Source organism: Myotis brandtii, unplaced genomic scaffold (genome assembly GCF_000412655.1).
Source record: "Myotis brandtii unplaced genomic scaffold, ASM41265v1 scaffold412, whole genome shotgun sequence".
Lineage (NCBI taxonomy): Eukaryota > Metazoa > Chordata > Mammalia > Chiroptera > Vespertilionidae > Myotis > Myotis brandtii.
The window spans coordinates 919,984-942,069 of record NW_005365832.1 but is presented as its reverse complement, the minus strand read 5'-3'; the positions used below and the strand labels follow the sequence as shown (position 1 = coordinate 942,069).

Genomic DNA, 22,086 nt, shown 5'->3' with positions numbered 1-22,086 from the left:
GCGAGGGCCGCGGGGTGAGCCACGCACGAGGCCGACGTCGGGTCGGTGCCGTTGAGGGTTCCCGCCACGGCTGCTGGCGGGTTTGTGGGGCAAAATTTCTCGCTGGTTAGCCTTTTTTTCCCTCCCGCACTTTGGTGGGGAGGGGGTGGACCCTCGTGTTGGCGCCCAAATTCACGATGACCCGCGGGAACCCGAGGAAGTTGTCTCCGCGGCCATTTCCTCCGGTGCCTCCACTTGCTGGCCTCGCAGGGGACGGAGCGTCGAGGCCGTGACTGCGACGGTTAGCCGCCCCCTTCCTGTCGTCTCCGTGTCTCCGGGGGCCAAGTGGCGGATGGGGGTTTAGGATAATCCCCAGCGGGTGGCGGTAGCGAAGGCGCATCCCTTCGGAGGACGCTTTTCATGAACCGGGTGGTGCTGGACGCTCCCTGAGCGAAGGGCCCTCCTCGTGCCCCAGTCGCCGCAGCTCGCTGCGCACATGGGCTTTTCATGCCTTTGCAAGGGCATCGCCGGCTGGAGGGGAGGCTGTAGCGGCTCACTCGCTGCATCGCTGCCCTTCCCGAGGGACTCCACCTGCAAACATTCGAGTATTTTCTAGGCTGTTCCTCACACTGTGTTCTAAAGCCTGCAGGCTGCTGGTTGGCATGTTGTGAGCAAGAAGAGCTTCGTCCATTCAAATATTTCCCGAATCCCTGCTCTGCACCATCACTGCCCTAGGTGCTGCACAGGCAAAACCCCTTCCCTTGTGAGCATTACCTTTGGTGGGAAGAGACAGGCAGTAAACATAGTAAATACCGCGTTGGAAAGTGATAAGTGGTAAAGAGGAGAAGCAGATGGAACCCACAGTAGAGCAGGAGCCTTAGCCGCTGGAGAATGATGTGCATTGGATGTAAAAAGTTGACCTCCCCCTCCCCCATCCCACACCCAGTTAACTAGTTTCTCGAGATTGGAAATAAAGCACTCTGTTCACTTCGGCTCATGCCATCCCTCTCTCCGTGATAGGAAAAATGGGGGTGACTTTTATGTAAACAAATATGAGAACAAATGAGCTCATCCATCGAACTCATTTTGTAAGAGAATTTCATGAAGACTGATTTTAAATTTGCAAATAGATACTTTCTACACTTTCTAAACAGGCAGAGACAAGATTATATCTACTATTCTATTTTTTCTAGCAATACCAATCTACAGTTGAAAAATAAAATTAAGCATCCCAAAATCATCTATTCTAGGCACGTGTCCCACAAGTGAAGTTACAAATAACCTCCAAATGCCCAGAGAGGATGCTTATGTTAAGATTGGAGTCCAGATTTCTTCAGTTGGAAACAACAATATAGTAATTTTAAATATGATGACTTCTCTGTGGTTTAGTAGATGTTTTTATGAACTACCATATTAGAAAGTATGTGTTTTTTCCCCCTTAAGACAATATAAAGAAGAGAGCCCATAAGATTCAGTCTATAGTCTCCTAGTCACCACTGGCCTAGTGGTTTGTCCATCTTGCAGAGATTAATTTAGAGATGATGGTTTTATTGGCTAATGAAATGAAAGAGGAGACAAAATGTGAAAAAGAACAATTCCATTATCTAAATTGAAATTTATTTTTATGTATTTGTTTCTCGGAGAATTGAAATTACGAACTTCAAGCTTTTTTAGGAACTCAGTATGTTAGATTGTCCCAGAAGTCTGTTTAGTGTTCCTAGAAGGAAAATAATTAGCAAGTTCTTGAATTGGTTTCTCTTCAAAATTCTATTCCCAAGTCTTCTTTTTTTTAGATGTACCTTAAGAGTCTATTATCTTTCCATTGTGCAAAGGCTTATATTTATTAAAATCTAAATTAGGCCCCCTGACTTAGAACTGTGAACATATGATTATACATTGAGCTCAATTCTTTGGTATAAAAATGCATACTTATAGGTATATAATTTTTTAAAATCTTCACACAAGGATATGTTTAGAGAGAGGAAGGGGGAAAGAGAGAGACATCGATCGGTTGCCTCCGGTACATGCCCCAACCATGGATTGAACCTTCAACCTAAGTATGTGCCCTTATGGGGAATCAACTCACAACCTTTTGATATACAGGATAATGCTCCAACCATCTGAGCCACCCATTCAGGGTTAGGTATGGTATAGTTTTTAATGAAATCAGTCAAATCTTCAAACTAACAAGTGCATTTTTAAAAATAATGTTAGAACTGAAAAACAAATTTGAATGTCAGTGTTTATTAACTTGTCAATGTTCTTTGGCCAGAGACCACCAGGAGCACATCTGTAGTTTAATAAAGTTGAGTCTATTGAATTGTTGCCCTTCATAGGGTACACACCACGGGACCTCTCAGTAAGATGATGTTAAAACGAACTTACAGGGTTTAGGCTTGTGTTAAGCATTTTTTAGAGTTCAAGGAAGAGGGCTTTATTCTGAAATGCATGTTGTCAGGATGTGGGAGTAATGGATTAGTATGTTAATTCTTGTAGACAAGAAATACAGATCAAGACTAAAGCTGATAAAGAAGGAGGAGCAGTCACTCGTTTCAGCCAGAATAGAAGGATGTTTAGTCCTTCTCGTGGTTTGGACAATGCTTTTGTTTTTGCCAATGTTCAGACGTGATTATGGAGTGGTCTTATTTTTATCTCCATCCATCACAATCACAGAGTAGCCTTGTTGGTGTTCTGTTAACAAGAGAATACCACAGCCTAGCTATGAGTTCTGGGCCAACTCCTAAAACCACCAGGACCAAGTTGGTTGTGCCAGGCCAGCTCCTAGCTTTCCAGGGCTACTTTTCTCTTTCTCAAACTTTTTTTTGAGTTTAAAATTCCTCCTTAATACTTACAATATTTAAGTGGCTATAATATTCTAGTGGTATACTTAATTGACAAGTATGTTAATGTATTTAAGATTTTATCTACTATAATGGAGTAGATTCTACATTTCCTATCTTTATGTTGCCCAAAAAAGTTATTAGCTTTCATTATAACCTTCATAAATTAGAATAAAGTTAAAGTCTAAAGTATATTTTATTTAAATGACATCTTTTTGAAACATACATATTTTCAGCCTGCATCAAAAGTTATATCCAGCCCTAGCTGGTTTGGCTCAGTGAATAGAGTGCCCACTTGCGAACTCAAGGGTCCTGGGTTCGATTCTGGTCAAGGGCATATGCCCCAGATTGCAGGCTCGATCCCCAGTGGGGGGCGTGCAGGAGACAGCTGATCAATGATTCTCTCTCATCATTGATGTTTCTATCTCTCTCTCTCCCTCTCCCTTCCTCTCTAAAATTAATAAAAATATATATTTTTTAAAAGTTATATCCAGCGTGCCCTAGCTGGTTTGGCTCGGTGGATAGAGCTTCCACCTGCAGACTAAAGGGTTCTGGGTTTGATTGGTCCAGAGCACATGCCCAGGTTTGGGGCTCAGCCATAGTAGCAGGAGGCAGCCAATCAATGATTCTCTCTCATCATTGATGTTTCTCTCTCTCCCCCTCTCCCTTCCTCTCTGCTATCAATAAAAATATATTTTTTAAAAAACAATAAAAACATTTTTTTTAAAAAAGTGATATCCAGTGCTAAAAGTTTAAAAAGAATTTTATTTTACAGCAAACATCAAATCAGACACAAACAGATTCATTGTCTTCATCCCCTAATCCTGCATCACCTGTGCCTTTGAATAACCCAACAAGTGCCCCAAGATATGGAACAGTGATCCCTAATCGCATCTTCGTAGGAGGAATTGACTTTAAGGTACCTATTTCAGTGTATAACATGGTGTAATTTTTGCATTAGAAGTAATTTTATTTCTTGGAAATTGTTTCCTTGTGCAACTATAAAAATAATAACATATTTGCTATTTGTACAATGATTAATAGTTTTCAACTTGTCTTAATATAAAGAATATTTTCAAAAACAGTGGAGATTAAATAGAGCATATATAATTGTGCAGTTTCACATACATGGAAATTGAGGCTCACTGACCTGTCTATAAGTCTCCTAGCTAGCTACTTAGTGACAGCATAAAGACTAGAATCCTACTTTCCTGACTCATTGCTCCATATCCTTCATTTCACCATATCATATTAGTTATACTTTCTTGCATAGTACTCCAGAAGCCCAAATAAGTGATGATAATTTACAAAAGTAGACTCAAAAAAACACACACACAAAATTTGTCCTATGAAATCCTGTTTCTTTACCCCAACTTTTATTTCTGATTCCTGAGTACCCTCCTAGACTTTCATCTTTTGCAAATTGCTTCCCATCACCTAACTTAAAATTTGATCACCCAAACAGGCCTGTGTTCTTGTCAGAATAAAGCATCTTAACAGTAATATATTTAAATAATGTAATAAGCTATTTCAGAAAGGCATACTTTGTGAGATGTTTTACAGCATCCCCATATAGTAAACACCTACAGAAAAGGCATGCAAGGATATATTAAGTGGAATCTTAAGCAACTATAAGAATGGTTCACTAAAAATAAAGAAAAATGATTTCTTATGAAATGCCTATTTTAAAAAATATTTTATTTCTATGGAAAATATTAATGGCAGACCATAAATATTCAAGTTGATTATTCTTGTTCAGGATTTATATTAAAACAGCTTAGTATATTTTTTAAAATAAATCATCAATAAGTTTAAACATTTGGCTATGTTATTCTAACTTACTGAAAACTACAAAATGAATTTTGGAGGCTATATTGTTACAATGCAGTCATAGCTTTAGGATAACTGCTAGAATTCCCTCCCTTATACTTAAACTTTTTCCAAAATCATAGATAAATTCCCACAATGAAACTGTTTACTGTAGCCCCAAGAAGTCTCAAACTTTTTAAAACTTTTTTAGAAGCCCATCTCTCTGTAATATTTAATCATCTTGACTTTCTGTCTCCTTTAAGTTTGAATTGCAAAATTGAGCTATTGACTTTTTACCAGAAAATACTTTGAATTAATTTGTTTTCAATTCTCCAATAGAAATTCTTATTCTGGTGTTAATTACATTTTGTACTTACTAAAATAAGAGTCATTCATTTATTCTCAAGTTAACTCAGTATTTGTCATCATCCACTTTAGCAGGCTTTAGGTTACTAACTAAAAAACAATAGTGTATTTAAGTAGTAAGGTCGCAGTGGAACTCAAAAGGCATTAGCTCTGCTATTAGGCATGTGCTTACCTATGTCTATAAAGAAAAATTTTTCTAGGAAAAATTTTGGCTTAAATTTCTATTTAAGCCAAACCTCACTAGGGATATTTAAAGATCCTCTTAGGGCAAACAGTTATAGATGAACCAGAAAATGAAATTGCAATGAATTTAGTATAAATACTGCAAGAAAGGTGATATAAGTCTATTATGAGAGTAATTAAAACTAGATATGCCAGCCCTAGCTAGTTTGGCTCCGTGGATAGAGCATCAGCCTGCCGACTGAAGGGTCCAGGGTTCGATTCCGGTCAAGGGCACATGCCTAGGTTGCGGGCTCGATCCCCAGTGGGGGGTGTGCAGGAGGCAGCCAATCAATGATTCTCTCTCATCATTGATGTTTCTTTCTATCTCTCCCTCTCCCTTCCACTCTGAAGTCAAAAAAATATTTTAAAAATAAACTAGATATGCCAAAACTATCTTAGTAGATATCTTATACATTATAGTCTAATTATAATTCAAATTTTATTTTGAATATTATAATGTCTATTTAGCTAAAATGTATATTGAGTATGATAAAGCATCCAAAAATTTTAAATTATGTAACTACTTCATTGTTATCACAAATTGAGTTCACATACGTCTGGAAATATATTCCTTTCCTAAGACCGTACTCTTCCAGGATACTATGCTGATTAAAAGTGACTGGTGTAGGCCAACATAACTTAGTTCCACTGCCTTCATGTGAGCCCTCTAGGAACACATGTTTCCTCCACTTCCTGAAAGTAGAGCATTCCTATGAAACCTTTCATAAACTGAAATGTTCTGAAGTGAGGACATAAATGCATATGGAAAAATTTTTAGTGTTTCCCAGGCCTCCCAAAATACCCAGCTAAATCATACCAAATATGTTTACGTCCAGTTTTAAGCTAAGCATAGCATCTTTATGCACTCTCTTAGGCTTTTCTGACACCTCAGGACACATCTTGCTCAGGGATACACAAAATAAATCAAGATAAAGCACAGATGCTCACAGGCACAGTTCAGAGCTATAGCAGCTTGATGCTGAGCTGTGAGTGCAGTTCCAGGGAAGGCGCTGGGCTGCACTGCCTCTATGGTATACGGGCTTGCTGCAAAACAAAAGCTGAACGTATTTTCACTTTTTGCCTTTTCTCGTAAAAGCAGAAGTCCTCTTTGGATTCTTTTGGTTAGCCAAAACAGGTACTAATGTAGGTCTTCTGTAAAAGCAGTGGTGTTAGACAAACCTTCGAACAGCATGGGCTACCTGTATTTCCTTACTATAATTATAGACATGCCTAATGCAAATTATATTTTTCAACTGGCCAACTAGAGAATAAGAACTCCTTTAAATACTGAACTTTCTTTGTAGTTTTAAAACAATCCAGCTTAAAACTTTTTACTATTAAACTATGTTTAACAATGTAGTTCTGAATAAAGCAAAGTATTTACATATATTGATTTTAATAACCTAGTGGTTTCATCCACTGTTTTAATGAGAGGTATTCTTATATTCATTCATATTATTTATTTATAAACTTTTCTGTCTCTAAAACAAGCATGAGTTTTTACATCTTTTATCAATTAAAAAATGTTTTTGTTTTTTTTATGCCATTAGACAAATGAAAATGATTTAAGAAAATTTTTTTCTCAATATGGGTCTGTAAAAGAAGTGAAGATTGTAAATGACAGAGCTGGAGTGTCTAAAGGGTTAGTATCACTATAGATAGTACATAGAATTAGCAATTGTGTTTTTATTGGGTTACTAGGTTTTGCATGCTAACTTACTTTGCTTCCATTTTTTCAAGAGATTTTTGTGCAGTCTTCTTTCCTCCTACCTTTTGCCCTACCTTTTGATCTCCTCTGTGTGTGTGTGTTGGAGGAAGGGGGACACTATAATTTGTTGGGAATTATTCTTGCATGGGCTAAGGGACCATTCAGTGTTACATAGCAAGCACTTAATGTTGAGTATATAATGTCCAATAGCTAAGGAACCAGAAGCTAAAGGAATCAGATATTGTTGCAATTACATACCTACTTTAGACTAAATCGAGCTTTATTTGAAAAAAAGCTGACACAAAGGTATCTCTGTAGGTTGTGCATCAGAGACCTCATTAAGGGACTAATCTGAGAAATATAACTCAAGAATAATTTTTAATTTCTTAATCAAGGAGAGAATGAAAATTGAGAAGAAAGCAGTAGGGTTTGTCTAGAAATGTCTAATGACCTTAGAGCTGTTTTAGTAGGTTGGTATATGCAAAAGCCAAATTTCAGAGAAAAAAAAAAGTAGTTTATATAGTGTACTTACCTAAGAAGTTTGACTGCAAAGTTAAAATAGTTAAGGCAGTGGAGATTAGAGAAAGATTGTACGTATTTGTTTCCTTGAAAGAGAGGCAAGACGTCCATATTTATAGGTATAAGAGAAGGGACCAATGAAGTGATAGAAAACTAGAAGAGGCAAACAACATGACAAGTGGGTACTTTGGAAGAGGTAATGGGATTCTGCAGAGAGGTTTTTTCTAAACAGATGAGCGACTTCCTCCGACTGATGAACAATGTTAGGATAAAGTGAGATTGTATTTCTTTTGTTTAGCTTATAGAATTGGCAGTATTTTGGTAATACCCATTTTAATCATTGATAATCACATAGAAATACGTATAAACTATTTTATGCCTTTTCCACTGGGTGGTGTATGTGTTCTACAAAAAAATTCAGTGTAAAAATATTTCCTTAACCCTTGTTTAATGGTTAGCCAAATAAAGAAGAGAAATTCCTTTGTTTAAAAAAAAGAAACTTTATACAATAATTAAGAAAATAAGAAACATAGCATTACTCAAAAAGTTTCCTTAAGTTATTTAAATAGAAATTACATTTTGGAGGGATATGCTTTTTATTTCTTTTTGTCTAACTGTTTTGGGGTTTTTTGAACATGTATTTGTATCTTGAATGTTATATGAATTATACTCTGAAGGTAACAATTAGATATGAAAAGTAGGTGTAAAGTCTACATTGTACATATTTCTAGTTTAATTTGTTTAGTAAATACATAATTGTATTATCAGCTTATATGAGCTCATAATAGTAATTAATGTATTTGTATACTCATTTACCAATGTAAAAGTTTTTTTGTGTTGACATTTTTTAATTAAAATTTTTTTCCTATTTTGATTTCTATTTAAGCCAAACCTCTGTTATTTTAAAGAGATTATTGCTCTGGACTGAAATTTATTGCATCCTAATTTATAAGCCAAAACATGTATCTCTCATGCTCTTCTGTCTTAAACAGTTCAGATCTGAAACTGTTTCAGGATCTGAGTTTTTTTCTTTTAGTCCCCTGACTCTAAGAGGAAGTGATAGTGTTAAGTTTCACTATCCTCTAAAAATTCTCCTAAGTATTTTATGCTGATGCACCATAGAAAAATGCTCACTCCTACAGTGGCCCATTCTTAAAACACAAATTTTTTTTAAAATTTTTAATATAATTCTAAAGTAATGTTCTAAGAAAATAATTCATTTATTTAGGTATGGTTTCGTCACTTTTGAAACACAAGAAGATGCACAAAAAATTTTACAAGAGGTAAGATGTTTTAATGTATTTAACTTTCTTTTTGGAATTTCTTTCAAAATAATTCTTTGTGGTGTTTATTTTAATAGTACAGGTCTAGTACAATGATCAGTTGCTAAAAAGTTTTTTTAACTTATTTGCATCTTAAGATTGACATTAGCCTACAAAAAATTGAATTAATAAAAAAAGCATTAAAGAGAAACTTTATCTTCAGAAAAACAAATTTCAAATCATTACATGAGTATGGTTGTGGAGTTGTAATCTAATTTTTTACTTTATTTGCTTAAGCTAAGAATGTGAGGATATATATTTTCTGAGTGTTAATAGCACTTTAAATTCCTAAAAAACACTACACGTATGGATTTCTAGAATGAGGTTATCTTTGATTATTTCCCCTCCTATGAAAATCTTTATATGAACTAAGAACATTCATATTAAAACAAATCTGTAGCCTGTAATTTGGGGTAATAACTTAAATTTGGCAAAGGTGACATTAAATTTTTTAGAAAAAATAGATTTTGAATTGTATATTAAATTCTCAGTTAAATATTAATTGTATATTAAGTACTCCGTTCTCCTTGTTTACAGTAGCAATATTCTATAAAGTCACCACAAATACTGAATTAGCAAATATTGAACTGCTGTTTCTACAAGTATACGCCTAGGTTTCCACAAGCTTCTGCCGCCAATATTTTCATGAACCAGTCAATACATAACTTTATTTTATGTGTGTTTCTGTTTAAAGACATACTTAGTATTATTGATTCATTAATATTGATTTCATGGCCAACAGCACTGCAGCTCATGCCTGAATGAAGTCCACCTCTTCTCCATAAGGCACATGACAGCTTTCTTACGCCTAACAACACTGACCAGCGCTTCAGCACCACGCTCAAAGGCCATTTTAAGTAGCAAAATCACCAACATAAAGACAAAAATGCAAAACACATGGCACTATATTTACCACAGAAAGGACACTTGTTTACAGTATAAAAGCTGAAATAAGACAGTGTCACCTTCTTTGATCTCAACTGGAACCATGTGTGTCAGGCAATTCACATTTTTCACCTCTGCTCTTGCCAGCTAATAACCGCTAAATTTTCATGAGTATTGATTTTGGGATTACAAATAAATTTTAATGAGTAGATTAATTCCCAAATCCATGAATAGAGGATTGACTGTATTTCAGATTAGGAATTAGGGTCAGAGCAGTAGATTCGGACCTAGATCTGTTTAAATCCAAAAACTTTGCCCTTTCCACTGTGACTTGCTACTATCAAAGAATGTTATAATCTGAATTTTAAAAAGTGTTTCTTACTAATTTTCCTTATTGGTTTTATAAACAATAGTACCAAAATAATAAAATTTATTTTTTTTCTTATTTTAGGCTGAAAAACTGAATTATAAGGATAAGAAACTAAACATTGGTCCAGCAATAAGAAAACAACAAGTAGGGATCCCTCGTATGTATTAACAACTAATGTATTTTTCAATATTTTTACATGGTTCTTTTTTTAAATATTAAACTTTCGGTAGAACTTCATTAAAATATCAGGTTCCTTTCCTTTAATAAAGTTACTTTGGCAAAGTTGGTGGCCAAATGAATATTTCTCGTCACAAATTAATATATACTAGATTGGGGAGGGGGGGTTGGGGAAATTTTACCTGAATAATGATGCTTAAATATATTCCAGCCCTAACTAGTTTGGTTCAGTGGATAGAGTGTCAGCCTGCGGACTGAAGGGTCCCAGGTTTGATTCCGGTCAAGGGCATGTACCTTGGTTGCGGGCACATCCCCAGTGGGGGGTGTGCAGGAGCCAGCGGATCGATGTTTCTCTCTCATCGATGTTTCTAACTATCCCTCTCCCTTCCTCTCTGTAAAAAGTCAATAAAATATATGTATATATTCCATATAGTTACATCTTTAAAGGGAAAAACATAAAAATATATTTAAAATTGCAAAATTAATTGTAAGTAATTTAGAACCACTAATTAGAAAATTTTCTAATTAGAAAAGTAACTTAAAATTATAGTGAAAGTACTGAAAGTTAAAATATAGACCCAATATCAGAAACTATGGTTACATATATTCTATAACCCAACCACATGTGTCATAATTATCAGAAGGAACAGTCCCAAAAGCTTTAAGAATTGGCCAAATTATGTGCCTTCCTCAGATTTCTGTAATGCTTTCAACTCTTCTCTTTTTTTTCTCACTCTTCCCATTTATTAAATTAGGCCTCTTTATAGATTTTAGCTATAATATTTATTAAAATCTCTAACAGTTTTCGGCTAGAAGGAACAATGTCACATAAAATTAGTAACTAAATTTTCTTACTCTATCTCTGTCCTAGTGTCTACTGGAATGTTTAAAACATTAGGTACTTATACATCCGTTGACAAATTAATAGATTGTGTTCATTTGCACTGTTCAGTTTTTGACTTAGCCGTTAACAGATATCGAGTTTCGTTTTGATTTGGTATTTATCAATTGAGAATTTGTAGGGGGGAACCAAAATGTCTTCCAGAAAGTAGAATCTCCTCCAACTTCACTGCCTCCCTCACCATTGGCCTTTACAAATAAATGTCTTACTAAAGTCTTAGGAACTTCACTACAGTGACTGTAGAGTAAATGAATTACATATAATTTACATTGAAAAATAATCATCTAATCTATCTGTTAGCTTTGTGTTTCATTTTACTGATATTAAAGTCTGAATTGGTGAAATTTTAGTATTTCTTATTAAACTTGTTTCTTTTTTTATGCACCTTAAGCTAATAAAATTTTTAAGGTAATAAGTTTGAAAATATATACTTCAAAGATATTTTAACATATAGAATTAAAAAATAACATAACATTCAATTTTTACTGTAACTATATAGGTGTATTAAGATAAACATTTTCCAGTGTTCAGAAATTACAGTCTTTAAAGTTAAATTTAGCATTTCAATTATTATTATTTAATCTTTACTTTAGGTTCCAGTATAATGCCAGCAGCTGGAACAATGTACCTAACAACTTCAACTGGATATCCTTACACTTACCATAATGGTGTTGCTTATTTTCATACTCCAGAAGTAACTTCTGTCCCACCACCTTGGCCTGTAAGTAATTTCATTTTAGAAGGGTTTCCATCTATTACTATTAATTTTCAAAATATTTATTTTATTTCCAAAAAATGTCAACCACAGACAAGTACAAATAATAATATAATAACCATGTAGCTACCACTCAAGTTTAGTATATGTTAACATTTAGCCATATTTAAGATTTTTAATGGGAAGAATAAAATACGGTAAATTCACATAAAGTCTCCTTGCTCGCATTCTCTTACCCTCCTTTCCTCCCCAGAATATCTTTCCTGTCTTCTATGTTTTTACTACAAATATAGGTATGCTTAAACAATATATAGTATTGCTTTGGGTGTTTTTAGACACTATATAAGTAAGTCTTTTAGATTAAGCCATGTTTATTCTAGTATTTCTAGTTCACTTACTTTAAAATTTTATAATATTCCATTGTATGAGTGTACATTCCCTAATTGAAGGATATTTTAAGTTTTTTCTACAATCAATACTAAAATGAACATCCAAATGTTGCATGTGTCATAAGTTTGTCTAAGACAAGTAGTCTTAAAAGTTTTTTGCTTCTATATCTTCTAAATGTTTTTGAAAAATTATAGAATACTCTCATTTTTAAGTTGATAACTGAAATTTATCATAATTTTAAATAGTTTAGGCATACTATATACCAGTGATGGCGAACCTATGACACGTGTGTCAGAGGTGACACGCGAACTCATTTTTTTGGTTGATTTTTCTTTGTTAAATGGCATTTAAATATATAAAATAAATATCAAAAATATAAATCTTTGTTTTACTATGGTTGCAAATATCAAAAAATTTCTATATGTGACACGGCACCAGAGTTAAGTTAGGGTTTTTCAAAATGCTGACACGCTGAGCTCAAAAGGTTCGCCATCACTGCTATATACTGTAGATTTGGTTTAGGTATGTTTTTATCAAACTTTGTAGCTGAATATTTTAAGAATAGAAAAGGTCCTATGTGTGGTGATGGATCTTAACTAGACCCTAACCCTCTAACCTCTCTCTCTAAAATCAATTTAAAAACATTTATTTAAAAAGAATACAGGTATTCTATATTTTATTTTAAAAATACTGTCATGTTGCTGTTTTTCATATGTAGATATCAAATCAGGAGTTTGTGTTGACTAATCTATTCTCTTCCAGTTTTGAAACAAATCCTCTATCAAATGCCAAGTTTTCCATGTGTGGGTCTCTTTCTGAGCTCTCTGTTCCAAGTCTGCCCTTCCCAATTCTGTTATAATTCCTATTGTTTTATAATGAATCATAAGATCTGACAGGGCAGTTCTGGCACTGTGCTCTTCAGGAGTCTCATCTATCTTTAAGTTTTTGCTTTTATAAATATAAATTTTATAATTCTGCTTATTCCATTCTCTGAAAAGCTTTTTTGGGTTTTGGTTAGAATTGGATTCAATATATAGATCAATTTGGAACATTTGGGTATATTAAATTTTCTTACTAGTGAACACTTACTTAGGTCCTCTTTTATTTCCATCCATCAATCAAATTTCCTTTTCTTCATAAAAAAAGTTTGACACACCCTAGCTGGTTTGGCTCAGTGGATAGAGCGTTGGCCTATGGACTAAAGGGTCCCAGGTTGGATTCCGGTCAAGGGCACATTCCCAGGTTTCGGACTCGATCCCCAGTAGTGGGTGTGCAGGAGGCAGCCGATCAATGATTCTCTCTTGTCATTGATGTTTCTATCTCTCTCTCCCTCTCCCTTCCTCTCTGAAATCAATAAAAATATATTTTTTTTAAAAAAGTTTGACACATTTTTTTGTTGAATTTATTCTGAGGTACGCTATAGTTTATGAATGGTATATGTTTTTAAATCCTATTTTTTCAATACATTGTGGCTGGTATGTAGTAATGCTTTTGATTTTTAAACGTTGATATTTAAACTGCCAAACTCTCACAGAGACAGTCATTTATGATGCAATGTACCTCTATTGCTTTCTGCTCTTCTGTTTCTCATGTTTTTCCGCATTGAGTTATTGCACTGGCAGTACTCAGCTATAGTGTTTATGCAATAACACAATGACCTTGTTTTGAAAGAGAAAATAAGTCCAGTGAGTTGCCATTAATATTTTATTTATACACACACATATACATATATAAGGTGTACCAAAAAAATGTATACACTCTTTGAATAATTATTAATTCTAATAGGTTAGATCTGAAAAGAAAGTAACATAAATTGAGCTATCAGAAAATAGTGTATATATATTTTGGGGAGCACCCTGTATATACATACATACATACATACATATGCACTGTAGGTTTTCAAAGATACTCTTAATTTTAACCAGGGTTTTTCAACTTCAGTACTACTGACATTTTGGGCCAGATGATTTTTTGTTGGGGGAGGCTGTATATTTAGGATGTTTAGCAGTGTCTTAGCCTCCCTACATTTAGAAAACCAAAAATATTGCCAAATGTTCCCTACAGGGACAAAGTCAAACCTGGTGAAGAATTAATGCCCTAAATCAATAAAGAAGTTCCTTTTTATTCTGTTTGCTAAGGGTTTTTATCATGAAAGGCTATTGATTTAACAAATGCTTTTTTGTATCTGCTAAGATTATCATGTTTTGCTCCTCCTATAATCTATTAATAAATTATTATTTCCCAATGTTAATCTATGGTGCAATTTTAGTAGCATATAATAGTCTACAGATTGTGCAAAGAGAGCTATAATACTTTTCTTTAGTTACTGGGGAAAAACATTAAAACAATGTAAATTACATCCCTGTTATTAGAAAATGAATTTTAATTGCTATCATTAAAGCTTATTTTACCTGTTTTAAAACAACTTGCCTGTTTTATTAATAAGCTGGTTTTAAATTTGGGGATTTACTCTATTACTTTGAATAATTGAGTGTTAGGTGTATACTTTTTCCAAAGAGATAAATCACTTGTAAGTTTATTTATTGGATGATTAATTCATTCAAATGTCAAATGAATAAAATAGAATTTAACAAGTGCTTCAATCATTTATATATTTGCTTTAATTAAATGTATAACAAGGAAATAGGATGTTGATTATTTATAAGTAGTTGGAAATCAGTGGCAAAATCAGCTATGATTGTTCATTCAAGTCTAAATGCTATGTACACATTAACTATCTACTGCTGGTCTCCACAATGGAAATAGGTAGTGACACCTTAAGTCTAGCTGCCATTGCCCTCTGAATATTCTTAGACCTATCCTATGTAATAAAAGGCTAATATGCAAATCAACCAAACAGCAGAATGACCGGCCGCTATGACACACATTGACCACCAGGGGGCAGATGCTCAATGCAGGAGCTGCCCCCTGGTGGTCAGTGCGCTCCCACTGGGGTAGTGCCGCTCAGCCAGAAGCCAGGCTCACAGGCTGGCAAGCGCAGCGGCGGTAGCAGGAACCTCTCCCGCCTCCGAAGCAGTGCTAAGAGCTATCAGTTGGACATCCCCTGAGGGCTCCCAGGCTGAAGGACACCACCCCTCCGAGTGCATGAATTTCATGCACCAAGCCTCTAGTATTTTCATAATCTTTGGACTAAAAGCAACGTTTCTGATGGTGGTTTTAACATTACCATGGAAATAAAACCACATGGAAGTAGGAATACTATGATGATTTTAATAAACTTAAGTGGAGTTGGTAATATCAATAAGAAGGTGGGAAAATGACATTTCCAATAATAAACTATAATTTGCCTGGGTTTAGGTAACAATTTGAGATAAATTTTATTATAAACTATTTTAAAGAATTTTGCCTAAAATAATTTTCCATTTTCTTTCCTCTCATAGTCACGTTCTATATCTAGTTCCCCTGTGATGGTAACTCAGCCTGTTTATCAGCAGTCTGCATATCACTACCAGGTAAACATTAAATTAGTACAGTGAAAATTCTCCTTGATCACTTTAGTCTTTTTTTGGGTATCTCTCATTTTATTCTTTCTCATACAAATACTGTAGTAATTAAAGAGATAGTTAAGTCTTGATAGCAATGTTTTTGTGGGGGGTTTTCTGACGGGGTTATAGGAGGAATAAACAATGTCATACAGGAAGATGGACTATTTGCTTCCTTTTACAAAATATTAATTAGGTCAGTTTTGTTCCCCTGACTAACAATCTAAAAAGTCTTTAGAAATAATTCCTAAAGTAAGATACAGATATTGGACCACAGACTGAATTTTTAATGTTACTGTTAACATTACATTAATTTCTTGTTACCGTATTTAATATATAGTTGACCCTTGAACACTGAGGAGATTAGGGGCACTGACCCCTACCACACACATGAGTTCTAGGATTGGTTCCAGGACCCACCACCCCACACCCACAGACACCAAAATCCTTGGGTGCTTAAGTCCCTTATATAAAAAGGCATAGAACAATGCATACCATCTGTCTTTCACATCCTCAGTTGTTTTAATTCTATGCAAAATCTGGGGATGTGGAGAGCCAATTTTATTGAAAATAAATATTGAGGGCCAGCATTTATTGAAAACATCCATGTATAAATGGACACACGCATTTCAAACCGTTGTTCAAGGGTCAACTGTAATGTACGTTAAAATCACGATTATATTGTGATTATATTATGATAGCATCTTTTGGTTAGCCAGCATTCTTTTTTTCATTCTTATTGGAGACTGGGATAAGTGAACTGTAATGCCAGACTATTTTGTTGTTTTGTAAATAAGGCATAGTTGAACTACAACCATACATGTTTACATATTGTCTGTAGACGCTTTTGTGCTACAGTGGCACAGTTGAGTACTTACAACAGAGATATTATGATCTGCAAAGCTTAAAATATTCATCCTCTGGCCCTTTACAAAAAAAGTTTGCCAGCCTCTGGTCTATACCATTCACAAATAAAACCACATTCTTTCATACTCTGAAATAGTGAAAGAGAATGCATTTGTTTATTTTTTTCTTTTTGAACTTTTAAAACAGACCCACATGAAATGTTAAGGTCATTGGAATTCTTTCTGGTATTAGACTGGCTTTGGGGGAGGTCAGTTATTATTACATTACTATGCTAAATATAAAACTAAAGTGTTTCTTTCACTTACTAAAAATAGAACTTAATGACATTTATTTAAAATATATATGTAGCATGACTTTTCCTAAACTGGCTCAGATTTTCAGCAGAGGCCCCAAACACAGAACGTTAAGTACCAGACCATTTAACATGAGAAACCAATTGTGAAACCAGTTTTGGGATCTTTAACTCAATGCCCACCTTGTGCACAGATAAGGGGAGGATGAGATTGATAGGGAAGATTGGTAAGAAGGAAGCTTAACAAGTGAAGAGGACTTCTGAAAATAACTAAACTTAATATTTCCTTGAAATTTGTGAGATGGTATCACTTGGACCCGACCTCTCCTAAAAAAAAGTTCAAAGAAAAAGCTGGAGTGGTCTACGGGAGGCAGAGCCAGGAGGGAAGGTCCACAGTGGGAATGTGTTAAACTTCTCACAGCAAAGGTTATGTTTCCCAAGAGCAAGGTGTGAACCTCACAGAAGAGACTCTTTCCAAAAAAAACTCTAGAGAAATTACCTTAGTAGAGAAATAATCTGTGTAAAGTAAACTTCCAGAATCAAGGGCTAGAGTGGTCTCGCTGGAATCAAAAGTTCTAACTAGAGAGTCGGCATTTGGAATCTACCACACCCAAAAGTGACCTGTCCTCATTTTTTTCCAAGGGCAAGGAAGACTGCGCAGCACAATGCTTTTAAAGTGGAGGGTGAAAAAGGAAAGTCCCTTTCTGCTTGCACCCTATTGAGCCAGCTCCTTTTTTATTGATTGATTAACATACAGCTGTAGCTCACTTGACATAGCGGATGTATTCTGGAAATTTTATAATGCAATTTAATTTTATACTTTAACTCTGGTTTTCTCCTTGCAGTTATAAAATTGAAAGTATGATGTCTTCATATACATAGGAAAGATTTTGGTACCAATTTGTAATATATTTTACAATATAAGAAATAATTTTACTTCACATACTTCTTTTGAGTTATATATTCTTCATCAGTCTATCCTTAAAATTCCCATTTTGATAAAAAATAGTCCCTTACCCTTTTTTTTTCAAATTCAAGATTGATAGCTTTATCAATTTTTGCTAATCAGATCAGGTAATTCATGGTTTAGTCAGGTTTTATCTCCTTTGTGTTTCTCACTTCATAAGTAGTGATTTCATTTATCTAACAAATCTATATATAAATCATTTTACTTCAGATATTTTTATTAAAATATTTTCTTAAGGCCTTCCTCTCTGAAATCAATAAAAATATATTTTTAAAAAGGATCTTCTTTAAAAATAATATTTTACTCCTTTCTTCAAATATCAACATTCAAAATAAAAATATCATTTGATTCCCCCAAAAAAATAAATAAAATATGATCTTTTTTTATTATTCTTTCACCTAACATAATGTTTTCATGATTTGTCCATGTGGTGGCATGTATTAGTATTTCATTCCTTTTTATGGCTGAATAATATTCCATTATATAGATATACTACTTTTTGTTTATCCATCAGATGATGGACATTTGGGTTGTTTTTATTTTATTTTTATTTTGGGGCTGTTGTAAATAATGCTGCTATGAACATTTGTGTACAAGTTGTTGTGCAGACATGTTTTCATTTCTCTTAGGTCTTACACCTCGGAGTTGAATTACTGAGTTTATATGGTATCTCTGTGTTTAACCTTTTGGTGTCATGCTGTTTACCAAAAAGGCTGTACCATTTTACATTCCTACCAGCAATTTATAAAAGTTCTAATGTTTTCACATCCTTGCCAACACATTATTGATTTTAATTTTGATGAAGTTCAGTTTATCTTTTTTCTTTTCTTGCTTTTGTTGCTTGTGCTTTTGATGTCATAATTTTAAAATTTGCTTGATTCAAAGTCATAGAGATTTATGACCTCTTTTTGTAATAGTTTTATAGTTCTAGGTCTTAATTTTGGTCTTGGATCCATTCTGAGTTAATTTTTGTACATAGTTTGAGGTATAGGGGTCCACCTCCATTCTTTGCATGTAAATAATCCAGTTTTAACCCTTGTTTATTATCTGTGGGGTCTTTTTTCTTTCATTTTAGGCCCCTGCACAGTGTCTACCAGGTCAGTGGCAGTGGAGTGTTCCTCAGGTAAATATTAACTTTTTTCACTGTGCTTTTGTGAATACTGCATGAATATTAAAATCAGGAGAACTAGGTTAGAGACCTTTCTCTTTTATTTATTAACTGTGATACCTTTGGCAGTTTATTTAATCACTATATTTCTCAGCTTCCTCATTTGTGAAATAAAAGTAATGAGACTACTATCTCTTTGTAAATTTTCTCATATGATTTTTGTGAAGATCAAATGAGACTATGTAAGTGAAAGCATTTTATAAATGAGTGAGTGTTGCAAAAACATGAAAAATTACTTCTTTTTATTAGTATTATTGGAAATTTTAACGTTTTTCTAGCCTTCATATTTTGCTTGTTTGACCTGTGCTCTCAAATAGGTATCCCATCTCCCAACTTTGATAACAGATAGTATCCCACCAAGAGATTGTTTCATCTTTTTTGACATTTTCCACCTCCATGCGAGTCACAAAGCTGAGAATAGATGTTTATGATAATTTAAATACCATTGTTTATATTATTACAGCTTTTAGTAGTGATCTTAATAAAATTATCTGAGTTTACAGATGAGGTTCTGAAGCACTAAGAACTTGTAGTCCTTACTAGTGATACAGTTTTTAATGACATCTACACAACTGGAATTTATAACAACCCCAGAGCTCCTAATTTGTTGCTGAGATACTTCTAAGCTATCCCTGAAAAAGAACTTCAGGAAAATATGAAACAAATATTTCTCTCACCTATTGGGTAAATCATTTGGTTTAAATGACATAACTAATCATATTTGGAACTATGATTTTGTGTTTCAGTCTCCTGCCTCTTCTGCTCCGTTCCTATACCTACAACCGTCTGAGGTTTTTTATCAACCAGTGGAAATTGCACAAGATGGAGGATGCGTTCCTCCTCCGCTGTCTCTGATGGAAGCTTCCATTCCAGAAGTACGTAATAGTCTCCAAGTAATTTATCTCTACTACCTTATCTTACATTTATTTCTTTTTCTTTTCTAAAAGTGTTTGTTCAAGACCTTCATTGAAGTTGCATATCTTAATCTTTTTCCTTTTTTATATCTAAGAATGCTTCATTTTGTCTTTCATATCTATCATCTTTTATATCTTAGACTTCTTCACTAACTAGTTCAGAATCATTTCTCAAATCAACTGTTCACTTTACTAGGCTCATTCCTGACTCGATCTCCTTTAAAGAGTAAGATACCAAATACTGCTTCTGATTTGTCTATCAGTCTATATACAGTGGGGCCTTGACTTACGAGTTTAATTCGTTCCGTGACGGAGCTCGTAACTCAAATTACTTGTATGTCAAATTATAAAGTGAACGAGTGAGACACGTGATGCTGGGCTGATGTTGTGGCGTTCACTGTGACGTTTGCTGCGCCAACTAGCGGTGGGGTATCTGAAGCTGGCTTGTAACCCGAATTTTAGCTCGCAACTCAAAGCAAAAAATCGGCCGAGAGATGGCTCGTATCTTGAAAAACTCGTTAGTCAGGACACTCATAAGTCAAGGCCCCACTGTAGTTGCTAACATTCTGTCAATTAAAAGCACATAAAAATTAAGCCAAGAAAAAATTTTTAAAAGTTCTTCCTTCAAAAACGTAAGTCAAATTTATTTTATAACTATAGATGGTGACTAGCATGTCTTTAAATTATATTCCTGAACCATTACTAATAACCTTACCAGATATTTTCCAGGAACTGCACATGCATGTTTGAAATCGGTGTTGTGAAAGATTAGGAAATTAGCACCCACCTCCCAATTTAAATGTTTTGTACTATTTTTATATTGCTAACACTTATAACATTATAATTTTGTTCTTGAACAAAAAAGTCCACAGTTGAATCTTAATGATTACTAAAAATATACCTTTACCGGGATTTCTTCATTCATCATCTCTTCCTCCATTTTTCACTTGGTTGATTACATCTGCAAGTATCTTTGTTAAAGAAGGCACATGGATGCTATGTTCTTTGAGTTCTTACATTCTTGTTCAACATGTTTTTGTCTATAAAGTCGGAAAGAAAATAAGACTAGCTATCAAAGAACTGCTGAGCCCTGGCTGGTTGCTCAGTGGATAGAGCCTCGGCTTACAGACTGAAGGGTCCCTGGTTCGATTCCCGTCAATGGCACATACCTCCATTGCAGACTTGATCCCTGGCCCTGGTCGGGGCACATGCAGGAGGCAACCAATCCTCAAATGTGTCTCTCTCAGATCGATGTTTCTCTCTATCCCTCCCCCTCCTTTCCACTCTAAAAATCAATGGGAAAATGTCCTCGGATGAGGATTAACGAAAACAAAATAACTGCTTGATACTAGTATAGTTTACACAAAGGCTGATGGAACAAAGTACCACAGACTGGGTGACTTAAACAATAGAATACAAATTATGTATATGTTAGATCACTTTTTAAAATATATTTTATTGATTTTTCACAAAGAGGAAGAGAGAGGGATAGAGAGTTAGAAACATCGATGAGAGAGAAACATCGATCAGCTGCCTCTTGCACACCTCCTACTGGGGATGTGCCCGCAACCAAGGTACATGTCCTTGGCCGGAATCGAACCCGGGACCCCTCAGTCCGCAGGCCGACGCTCCATCCACTGAGCCAAACTGGTCAGGGCGTTAGATCACTTTTTGTCTTTCATATCTATCATCTCTCAGGTAATTATTTTATCATGGTACTTGTTTTATACTTTTTCAAGGTAACTATGACTATATTTCTCATTGTGTTTATTCTATTTTTATTATGACTAAGCAGGCTTTCATCTATTTTATGTATTTTATTTTATTTTGTTAGTCCTCACCAAAGGATATTTTTCCCATTGATTTTTAGAGAGAGCAGAATGGAGGGAGGGAGAGGGGAAGAGAAAGAGAGAGAAACATCAAGACACATTGATTGATTGCCTCCCACATGCATCCCAGCCATGTGGTGAATCAAACCTGCAACCCAGCTACTTGCTCTTGACTGGGAATCAAACCTGCGACCCTTCGTTGCACAGACCAACACTCTCCAGCGGTTCTCAACCTGTGGGTCGCGAACAATGAAAATACATCCTGCATATCAGATATTTACATTACGATTCATAACAGTAGCAAAATTACAGTTATGAAGTAGCAACAAAAATAATTTTATGG

General features: G+C 34.7%; 1 protein-coding gene across 1 annotated transcript in view; it reads left to right on the top strand.

Annotated features, from left to right (window-relative positions):
* The first annotated feature begins 3,593 nt into the window (after positions 1-3,593).
* The window catches only part of BOLL (boule-like RNA-binding protein), a 32,458-nt gene continuing 13,965 nt past the window's right edge, over positions 3,594-22,086 (top strand). Inside the window, exons 1-6 of the mRNA XM_014545571.1 lie at positions 3,594-3,738; positions 6,767-6,858; positions 11,692-11,819; positions 15,605-15,676; positions 18,908-18,955; positions 19,747-19,875. Of these exons, the coding sequence (XP_014401057.1) occupies positions 6,834-6,858; positions 11,692-11,819; positions 15,605-15,676; positions 18,908-18,955; positions 19,747-19,875 (402 nt within the window). The 5' untranslated portion in view covers positions 3,594-3,738; positions 6,767-6,833. The remainder of the gene's footprint in view (positions 3,739-6,766; positions 6,859-11,691; positions 11,820-15,604; positions 15,677-18,907; positions 18,956-19,746; positions 19,876-22,086) is intronic.